This window comes from Haliotis rubra, unplaced genomic scaffold (genome assembly GCF_003918875.1).
Source record: "Haliotis rubra isolate DU_JTF1 unplaced genomic scaffold, ASM391887v1 Scf638, whole genome shotgun sequence".
Lineage (NCBI taxonomy): Eukaryota > Metazoa > Mollusca > Gastropoda > Lepetellida > Haliotidae > Haliotis > Haliotis rubra.
In genome coordinates this window covers 48,935-60,253 of record NW_025767344.1, presented here as the reverse complement: position 1 = coordinate 60,253, position 11,319 = coordinate 48,935, and the positions used below count along the sequence as shown (strand labels likewise).

At 43.5% G+C, this 11,319-nt stretch overlaps 1 protein-coding gene across 1 annotated transcript; it reads right to left on the bottom strand.

Annotated features, from left to right (window-relative positions):
• Positions 1–3,213: 3,213 nt before the first annotated feature.
• On the bottom strand, positions 3,214–10,694 carry LOC124256754 (receptor-type tyrosine-protein phosphatase mu-like). Its single transcript, XM_046690717.1, has 12 exons — positions 10,221–10,694; positions 9,988–10,049; positions 9,668–9,744; positions 8,989–9,076; positions 8,597–8,670; positions 7,298–7,334; positions 6,845–6,942; positions 6,533–6,658; positions 5,333–5,484; positions 4,686–4,821; positions 3,800–3,915; positions 3,214–3,582 (listed from the first exon to the last, which is right to left on the bottom strand). The coding sequence occupies exons 1-12, from the start codon at positions 10,499–10,501 to the stop codon at positions 3,363–3,365; spliced, it is 1,467 nt and encodes a 488-aa protein (XP_046546673.1). The 5' UTR covers positions 10,502–10,694; the 3' UTR covers positions 3,214–3,362.
• Between the last annotated feature and the right edge of the window lie 625 nt (positions 10,695–11,319).

Genomic DNA, 11,319 nt, shown 5'->3' with positions numbered 1-11,319 from the left:
ATATGCATTTTGTTGTTTTCAGAATTCCATTTTACAGAAGACAGACTACATATCAGTGGAAACAATTCTTAAAGTAGTTGTGAGCACCTCGTCCTGACAATATATTCCAGATGAATATCTAGTTAATTGATGTAAGACATACAAAGGTTTGTACTGGTGGACCGGGTAACTATAGTAGTATTTATAGTGACTTGATTGTATACGAGCATGTGCGGCTTGTATTACTCATACTGTGGAGGACGGTGGGTAACCTAGGTAGTTTATAGCGTTCGCTCGTCACACCGAGCCCTGTCTGATTCCCTCACATGGGTACAATCTGTGAAGCCCATTTCTGGCGTCCCCGCCATGATATAGCTGGAATATTACTAAAGCGGCGTAAACTAAACTCACTCACTCACTTTAGCGTCCCCGCCGTGATATTGCTGGAATATTGCTAAAAAGCAGCGTAAAACATACTCTCACTCCTCCTAGTGCGGACATGGCGATCACACTATAAACATGCAATCTTCTACCATGAATATGATGTGGCCATGACACACCTCTCCACAAACCCTGTTAGTATATAGCAGGTTATGGAAACCCTCGACTAACCTTGCCTATGTATAAGTACGGATATATTTTGCATTCTGCCCGACTTGGAAGTCTTTCAAACCACCTTGATGTCAACGTATCTTGTTATGACGCATGATCTTGTTACGGAGATTGTCTTCCTCTGCCGCTACATGTTACTGCATTGGGAAATATATGTATATTCATATTCCGCAACAATTTGGATTGCTTTATTTATCACGCAACTCGGAGAGGGACAAGAACGCCCATGTCTTATTGGTAACTATACTGTCCCTCTGTCAACGTCATGCACAACAACAAAGCAACACACCCATGCTACACCCACTCACCCCCTTCTTAAACACACCCCTACCCCTCCCCTTCCGCAATAAACATACCCAACACCTTAAACACAACCTCCACCCCACAATAATCGCCCCCGCCCCCATTCCGCACAACAAACACACCCAACACCTTAAACACACCCCTCCACCCCCCACCCTACAATAAAACACACTCTACACCTACTCAACACCTTAAACACACACAATACACACCTACACACAAGAAACACACACAAACTCTCTGTCTCTCCTTTGAAGAGGAAACTTCTTAAAGACGATGGGTACAACGTGAAGCACATACTTCTGGTATCCCCGCGTTGATACTCGCTAGAGATATTGCTAAAAGCGGCGTAAACTCACTCACTCTTAAAAAAGAATGATTGTTTTGACTCCATTTTGAAGAGAAAGAGGACAATCGAACTGTGTGTTTCTATTTGGACCTCACACCTAGCTAGCACACCTTGACAAAACTGAAATAATGTTCAAAGTGACGTCAACAGCAATAAAGACTCACACAGATCATCAGTTCGAGAAACTACTGCATTACTTACCTTCAGTGAACGCTTGTCGCTGATCCGGCTACAGGAAACCGAAACAAAGAGAAATTTCCAAGTAAAGTTTCCAGACATTCCGACCTACCACACTGCAGTTGGGTAGAAACTGTGTGCCTGCATGGCCGAATGATAGATGCATCCTAAGATGCATACATTGTATACTATCGCTTCGTGCCTTTAACTAAATTGCCCTTGATAATGCAAGTTATTTCTTAACTTCTTTAAGAGGCATTTAGAAGTTGAGCCGTAAGGAAGGATAACAATATATGGATGAACTGAAATAAAGCAGTTGTTCATCATATATTGTTATCCTTCCTTGGGTTATTTCCCTTACCATCCACGGGGTTATTAAATAATTTCAAATAAAAACTTTTAATCATGACAAAATATAAATGTAAATAATATTTGGCACAAATAGAAAAAGGAAAGGAACAATTTATAAAACGGAAGTATCCGAAGATTTCCGAGTGTTACGAAGTCTTTTCGAATGCATGTCAAAATACCGGTTTTCAATCAGCGTATCGCAATACGTTTCGTTTTCATGTCTGAACCGGTATATACCTGTAAACCGGTTATATTGCGCAGCCCTAGTCTTTACTATCCTCTCGAACAAATTCCTTTCCGAGTTCCCTTACTGCTGTCGTACCCCGTCTCCATGCACAATCGTCTTAGCATCTTATCGTTAACGCTATGACGTGTTTGGCGGGATCCTGCTATCGACATTAGATAGTAATAATTCATAAACACATCCTGCAGGTATATGATGAATATGGGAAAGGTTTTGTCACTTTCGTTTAGAATATATATAAAATAAAAACCCATAATGATCCATAGCGCTTTATTTAAAAAATAGTAGAAAGCTTAAACAAGCTGAAACAAACAGAAATCAGTAAACTTTGTTTCAATCGACAGGCTTTAACATGCCGAAATCGGCTCTCGATTATGCAAGACAGATGTTGAACTGGAACGCGTACCTGCGAAACCATCACGATTAACACGAACAAACACAAATAGTGATAAGGTTAATATAAACATTCAAAGCTATAAGTAACATGTATGAAAATAATATCGGCGATAGCTAGACATCAATATGTACAAATTTTATTGAAAGTTGCAGAGTAATCTATTTCTTTTATCATGTCAAATTCACCTGGGAAGTAACTACGTTTGTAACGAACTCGAGGGACCACCAATAATTCGTTATAATCATTTCAACGGAAATATATGGCACGTGGACGCGACCGAAACAGTTATAAACGCAGTTTACTGTACAATCAAACATATCTACATTTTACAGTGAACTAGCAGCTTACACACTCTGCAAATACTGATTCATATCTCAAACGAAATGTACCCGAACGATGCTCTACTCATTACTGCAAACCACGCAGTGTAAACAAGATATGAACTTGAGGACGTGGCAGAACTAAAGAGTGACTTGTCTGTGTCTTGTGTTCTGTCTCTTGTCCCTACATTTTCCACTACACTAAATTAGAATCACATGCTCCCTCAGCGAGTACCGTTTGTAAACACCTGAAGAGATGGAGACGTGTGACAGCTGTGATTGGATGAAATAGTGCTTTGAGAGACATTTTAGAAGTTGTGAAGATGAAGGAAAACTAAGTTCTATGGATAGTCAACTACTTTATTGCAACGAGTGCGACGTTTCGGTCTAGGTTCTAATACCGTTATCAAGCAAGTGATCACTTGCTTGATAGCGGTGTTAGTACCTACACCGAAACATCACTTGCTTGATAACTAGCAGGATAAGTTAGCCGGAATTTGTGTTTTTATTGTAGTATAAAGGCCAGACTGTACCCGTGTGTACATGGGACGGCTGTTAACAGCCTGGGTGATTTAAAAATATATAACGTTTCTATAGAAGTCTATTTGAAAACATTTGGTGTTGTGAAGCCTACAGAGGTGAGACCCAGCTCACCCTTCGTGCCTCCTCGTCCATCGTCACTTCCGGAAGTGTCCCCTCCGCGGTACTGTCTGTGTGACTTGTCAGCAAGGGTATCGTTTCACAGACCACGTCACAGACATCGGGGAGAGAGGCCGTATCTCCATCTCCATGTTGCAGCTGACGTGTCCAGTGACGGGGAACATTTTCATACAGCACCTCTTCCTCATCACTGTCGGGGAACAGAAAGCAACATTCACCTTAACATCGAAACTGTAGTATTTTGAATTAATTTGTTCAAGAACATCTTTGATGAAGATCTCATATAAAGAAAATATGTTCAGCTGGTAAAATATCCTCTCCTCATTGGGGATTCCGAGAGATAAAATGTCCCAAGTACTGGTGGTCGTTGTGTGTCACTCCCCTTCCCCCCTACCCCCCACACTCACCTGTGCTTCTCAACCCGGCACCAGCATGCCTCACACTGAATATGCACTGGCTCCTTGAAGGTGTGTTCCGATTGTACGGCGTCCTTGAGAATGCTGTGTATGAATATATATTGTTCCTGGAATGCAACAGCTGTAACTTAATATCAAAGTTAGCAAGGAGCTGGGAACGTTTTGTACTTCGGGAATGTAAATGCTCATAATAATCCTGACCCAATATCATCAATGTCTGTATTATATAATGAGACTGGAACACGAGGTCAACATGCCATCATGTCATGAAATACAGCAATTTCGCAAAAGTTCATGTCTACACTGGAACATTTCCCGCTCATTGTTTTTGAACTGATAAAATAAAGTTATTGATTTTATAACATTTCAGCCTTTTGGGGAGAAAACCATTAATGTTGAATTTCAGCACACCCGGTTCATCAGACTGAACATAAGTACATAATGCCTGTTGAAAGAGGTCAAATGTAACATATGAAACGTTATATTTGGGATTACACTTTCTCCCTACATATTCGAGAACTCTTTGGCGCGGTGGGGTAGCCTAGTGGTTAAATCGTCCACTCGTTACGCTGAAGACCCTGGTTCGATTTCCCACATGAGTACAATGTGTGAAGTCCATTTCTGGTGTTCCCCGCCGTGATATTGCTTGAATATTGCTAAAAGCGGCGTAAAACCATACTCACTCACTCCAGAACTTTTTGGTTTGAGTCCCATCCGTGATTCGAACCCACACTCTCAGGGCACCTTTCGCCATAGATGTAACCTACTCAGCCACGGCGGCTGCCACAAACAAAGAAGAGTTCACAGACATCCCCGCCGCAAGCAGCGTCAGAAGAGCAGGCTATTTCATCAGTTTGTTTGACATTCAGTAACTAACCTTTGTCTGAACCATTTTCATCCTCTTCATACGGAAGTGCTGCACACAGTTGTAGACACAGACTCGACCCTCGTTCCGGGCCTGATCCAGGAGGTAGTCCAATGCTAGGAATGTCCCAGTCCGTCCAACGCCAGCACTGTGTAGGACAATCAATGATATTCTCAGTAAAGAACCTGCATATTTGTTAACTCTGTGGGGGCATTCGAAACCTACACCTAAACATTATCCATCATATATTGAGACCCGTGAAGATCCAGGTTAAAATCTATGTTCAGCAACCCATGCTTGTCGTTAGAGGCGACTAACGGGATCGGGTGGTCAGACTCGCTGACTTGGTTGACACATGCCATCGTTTCCAAATTGCGTAGAACAATGCTCATGCTGTTGATCACTGGATTGTCTGGTCCAGACTCGATTAGTTACATGTACAGACCGCCGCCATGTAGCTGGAATATTGCTGAGTGCGGCGTTAAACAACAACCAAACCCAAACAAAGGAGACCATCCACATTGATAAACGCAAATACCACGTGCATTTCATTCGGAAAAGGAGGCAATCCCAATATTAATTTTCAGGAACCTGAAGGAGCCATTGCAATTTTGACACCAGGTTCTAAATGAACGAGAAATTGTTTGAACACATCTCACCTGCAGTGAACCACTAAAGGCCCTGACACTGGCGGTCCCGACTCTTTCACTACTTTGTAGAAGTGTAACAACGCAGCAGTGTCCTCGGGAACCCCGTGGTCGGGCCACTGGGTGAAGTGGAACTGCTGGATCAGTGTTGTCTCTGTACCTTCCTGCAATCACAGACCCGTGAAGATCCGGGTTAGAATGAACCTTCAGTAACCCATGCTTGTCGTAAGAGGCGACTACAGGGATCGGGTGGTGAGGCTCGCTGGCTTGGTTGACACATGTCATCGTATCCCAGTCGATGCTCATGCTGATGATCACTGAATTGTCTGGGCCAGGCCCAATTATTTACAGACCGTCGCCATATAAGTGGAATATTGCTGCGGCCAGGGAGTGGAGAGTGGTGGCCACCTACCGTACAGACGGCCAGGGAGCGGAGGGTGTTCGCCACCTACCGTACAGATGGCCAGGGAGCGGTAGGTGTACGTCACCTACCTTAGAGACGGCCAGGGAGCGGAGGGTGTACGTCACCTACCGTACAGACGGCCAGGGAGCGGAGGGTGTACGTCACCTACCGTACATACGGTCAGGGAGCGGAGGGTGAACGTCACCTACCGTACAGACGGCCAGGGAGCGGAGGGTGTACGTCACCTACCTTAGAGACGGCCAGGGAGCGGTAAGTGTTGGCCACCTACCTTACAGACGGCCAGGGAGCGGAGGGTGTTGGCCACCTACCGTACAGACGGCCAGGGAGCGGAGGGTGTACGTCACCTACCTTACAGACGGCCAGGGAGCGGAGAGTGTACGTCACCTACCGTACAGACGGCCAGGGAGCGGAGGGTGTACGTCACCTACCTTAGAGACGGCCAGGGAGCGGTAAGTGTTGGCCACCTACCTTACAGACGGCCAGGGAGCGGAGGGCGTTGGCCACCTACCTTAGAGACGGCCAGGGAGCGGAGGGTGTACGTCACCTACCTTACAGACGGCCAGGGAGCAGAGGGTGTACGTTACCTACCTTACAGACGGCCAGGGAGCGGAGGGTGTACGTCACCTACCTTAGAGACGGCCAGGGAGCGGAGAGTGTACGTCACCTACCATACAGACGGCCAGGGAGCGGAGGGTGTACGTCACCTACCTTAGAGACGGCCAGGGGGTGGAGAGTGTACGTCACCTACTATACAGACGGCCAGGGAGCGGAGGGTGTACGTCACCTACCTTAGAGACGGCCAGGGAGCGGAGAGTGTGGCTATCGTGGACCTCTTCGTCCACGAACTGAACACTTATACAGCCGTACATCGTGGACTCGGACGTACAGTCTGGCCAGTACCTGTGGCACTTCACCTGGGAAAATGATCATCGTTGAATCTTCACTACATTAATGCAGGATAGTAGAACTTTTATTTACGAATGAATATCTAATGTGATGCTATAAACGGCGTGTAATGAAATCTGTATCTAAAGTACAAAATACATTTTACATGAATTTGTGAATAGGCTACCAAAAAAGTGTACATAATGCATTCTAACCCGTCCCATCTCCATGAGGTTTGTAAGCATGACAATCTTGTTGGTGTTCAGCTGCCATATCATTCTCCAGAAGTCGTTCTTGGTTTCTTCCAAAGGCCCTGTTGAAAAGTGTCAAAGCCACTCTTTTGTAAACAAACTTCAAGACACTATATTATGAATGTCATCGAATTCCTACTTCTTACTACTGGGTTGTGAGAATGATGAACTAATCAGTCTATCAAGTTATGATTGTTGACGTATTAATACCACTTGACATCAATGTGTACTTTGCTTTTTTGAGTTTACACGTTTATAAGTGAAAATATTTCCTTGTTTCGAAGAGTTCCTTGTAAGATTACAAATGTTGTGCTGGGACATTTCTGAATGACGGATAGAGTATGCCTATTGACAGTGTTACTTATGTGGAGATGGGGAAAAATGTGTTATTCCAAACCAGTGAACGCCTCCTCGTACCTTGAGCTGCAACATACCGGGCTGTGTCCATGTAACCCTGTAGGGAGATAGAGTCTCCATGATAAACTGAGTAACAGTACAGTAGGAAGTGAGGGGCATGTACCAGTTGCGTGGATATGTGCGCTATATATACTGGGACTCTCTATTATCGCGGCACGCGAAAACATCGGGAAAGCAGACACACCATGCCCCGCATCGACTGTTTACATAAAATATATTCATCGCTCTTGAAAAAGTCATTTGTTTCATTGGAATGTCATGTCTAATCGTAGAAATATTAAAGCATTCATCTTTACTGCCATTACATCTAGCATGAATCAAAACTTACTTGGTCAAAGGTAATCCTGCGACAACTATAAAGTCATTTGCATAGTTTCCGTGCTAAAAATATAACAGGAAGTGACGTATTATGCAACTTCCCTCTACACAGGCAGCAGCTTGTATGGTACGTTTAAAGGCGGAAAAACATTATTTTGTAATGTTATTGTTACCTTGCATCCAAATGAATAGAAGTTTCAGATGTTTGGGTTACAAACATGATGATATTACTAATGTGAATGAAATTCCTAAATATTTTTTAATGATCAAACTATTTAGAATCGTTACTTGTCTTAGTAAATGTTTCACAGTGCCATCTGCTTGTACCGCGTGCAACAGTAAGAAAATAGCAATACCGCGATAATAGAGAGTTGCTTCAATTTCCGGGTCAAACGAGACAATCGGAATTGCCGCAATGGTATTAAACGAGTTGCGACTATGTGTCACATTATTTATGAAAGAAACGAAGATTATACATCAGTCAACTGAAAATATATATAAAATGCTAAATGTCAGTAGCCGTTCATAATCCCGATGGCGACAACATTAACTACCGCGATAATAGAGGGTCCCATGATAAATATCCTATAATAAACAGGGACATTGCTATGAAGACTATATCTGTCACCTCGCAGCATGTCACTGTGAACGGATACTGATGTAGACAATCTACATGTACATCTTGGGGAAATCATGTGCTCGGTGTGATGCCTTTAATAAACCAAGTAGCCTTACAAGGCGAGTCTGGGTTCAGATCGACCGTCAGCTGATGGCGGCATTAACACGTATACTGTGACTGGACATCCTTACCAATTAAGACTACATACTGAAAACAAACGGAATATTAAGGGAACGGAACTGGATAAAATATTTAATTGCATTAAGCATACGTAAAACAGCCCACAGACTGACACACAATCAAACTCGATATTCTAACTAAATACAAAGATCACATTAAAAAGAAGAAGCTTGATTACGTACGTCTACGTAGGAGGCGTTGATGTAGTCGCTGTCATCTTCCTGTTCTACCTCCAGGGGCACTCGAGTGGTATCAACTGTAAATACATGGTACAACATCACATGTCTGTTTTTGTGGCACGGGACCCTCACTAAGAGTAACAATGTTATATTTGGAATTACACTTTTACAGTAGAGTACAGATTGTAGTACTTTTGTTGGGTTGAGTCCAGTAGGGGATTCGAACCCAAACTCTGAGAATCAGGCACCTAATCGCCGGCACACAAAGTCAGCCGTCTAACCCACGGAGCCACCGGACTCAAAGTAGAAGTTCCTCGTAACAAATGTTAATTTGAGTAAATATAATTTCCTTAATTACTAAAATGAACAATACAAGAGGGTATATAATTACATACATGGCAGGATATCTTTGTACCGGTTCTTCCCTTTGTTCTCGTCCAAGGAGGCAGAGTTCACTGGCTGTATGTGTGGAGATGGCAGTTTCTAAAACAGACTAGCCTGCATGTGAGTGATGTTATTTTACGCCTCAGACAGTTATATTCCAGCCATAGCGTAGCGAACCTGCTTGAATATGGTCTGAGCAAATCATTTGGTTCCATGACAGGCAAACAGCACTACCTTGCTATATACGTCAGCGAGATTATTTTGTATGTTGGGAATTAGAATCACAAGTGTGTAAACATTACAGCTGGACCCAGGACGTTCACCTCCGTGCTTTTAGCAGCGTTAACCACCCATTCATCGATATGGCCATGCATTACATCATTGTGTCGTGCGGTTGATGCATTCACTGTTTTCTTTGTTTGTTTGTTATTTAACGCCGCACTCAGCAATATCCCAGCTATATGGCGGCAACCTGTAAATTATCGAGTCTGGACCAGACAATCTAGTGATCAACAGCATGAGCATCGATCTACGCATTTTGGATATGATGACATGTGTCAACCAAGTCAGCGAACCTGACCACCCGATCCCTCTAGTCGCCTCTTGAGACAAGCATGGGCTACTGAAGACCAATTCTAAGCCGGGTCTTCACGGGTATATGATGTATTCAGAACCTAAAGGTACACCTACTTGGAACTCCCCCAGCATACACTCCATCCACGTGTCCCCGCTGAGCTCACCACACAGGTCTCCGCCAAGCTGATTGACTGGAAGATGAACGTACGGTAATTATGATGTACTGACTGCACACAGGTCGCATGTATTGTTTGTAGGAATGATCATACCGTATGTTCAGCCCTTATATGTTTGAGCCTGAATTAACCTCACATAAACATATTTGGGAGGTGGGGGGTGGGTGTGGGGTGTGGTGTCGGTTGGTTCAGGTGAAAGTCAAAACAATCCCATACACTCTGATATGGTCTGGATTAATTGTTTCGTTGTTCTGTTACCTGAACAGGTGTACGTTGAGGGTGATGTTCCTGGTGTTCCTGTCTGTCTTCCTCTCAGTCGTCTTTGTTTGAAAAGAAAACAACCTGAATGTCACTTTAAAACGTTGGATAGAGATATTAAATATACCAGACAATGTAAGATTTCGTATGTTCAAGGTGTGATTAGTTAAAGGTCATTCTGCCTGTGTACGTGACGTCAAAATGAATATTGCTAAATATAATTAACAGCTCACCTTTTGTACGCGATGAAAACGAGTAGGAAGATGGCGACAAAGACAACACATGTGATTCCAAAGTAAGCCCGAGTCTCTGTCCAGAAGAAACGTTCATTACATAGATGAAGCACACTCTCAAACAAAGCATGTCTACAGACATGTGTATCACCCTCTCGCCAGATGCTGTCATCAAAACACACAACCCTTTTAGCAGCGTTTTCAGTTGCAAACAATATATTATGTTGTATAGATAAACATAGTATGAAAGAAGAACAAGTGATAACCTGACATGTATTCATATATCTCTGCACGTCAATGTCGGTGAATTACAGCTTGTTCAGCTTGACCTGAACTACTCTACATATGCATGACCCGGGAGGTCAAATGGCACAAACGGCTGGTCGAGATAACTTCATTAAGTAGGGGAGCAGAGAATGTTATTAATGTTGCACTCGTGCGAAGCATACATACATGGATTCGTTACAGCCCGAATCGGAAGCAGTAAACCTTCTGTACCTTCTTTTTAAAGAAAGTTAGGACATTGCTGACGATTTTTCGACACAGATGTCAAACGGCGACCTTGTCTCGGCTGTTCGGACATTTTGACAATCAACTGACAAAGGTGCACCCCTTCACAATAACAGACCGAACCCGTTGTGACATCGTCACGCAATGCATTAGTATTGCTGAAGGGGTCGTTGTCGGCACAGGTACTACAGATACGTACCCCAGGTACGTTTCTGTATACAGATATGTACCCTAAACAAAGTCAAAATACAGAAACGTACCCGGTACCCTAAAAGGCGGACGAGTCCATATTCCGCAATCCAAAACTGAAACCGCATGTACTTGTTCCCTTTCAACTGATTGCACGTGGTATTCATATGCATCGCGAAATATCCGTTACTGTGTATTCTCATTACTTACATAACGCAATCAAATGTATCTAATACAACAGCATGACAGTTCCGATCAAGAATACGACACAATGGGAATGGAATCGTCCTAGGGTACGTTTCTGTATTCTCATTATGGCCAGGGTACATATCTGTATACAGAAACGTTACCTGGGGTACATATCTATAGTACTCGTGCCAACAACAACCCCTTCATCATT

What these genes read in the sequence shown, in the direction of transcription:
- LOC124256754 (XM_046690717.1), bottom strand. Translation starts at nt 10,501, where the DNA reads ATGAATACATGTCAGGTTATCACTTGTTCTTCTTTCATACTATGTTTA. An exon ending in GTATGCTGGGGGAGTTCCAA is followed by an intron (nt 9,077 to 9,667) that starts GTAGGTGTACCT and finishes AGTCTGTTTTAG; the next exon opens with AAACTGCCATCTCCACACAT. An exon ending in TCAACGCCTCCTACGTAGAC is followed by an intron (nt 7,335 to 8,596) that starts GTACGTAATCAA and finishes ATCTCCCTACAG; the next exon opens with GGTTACATGGACACAGCCCG.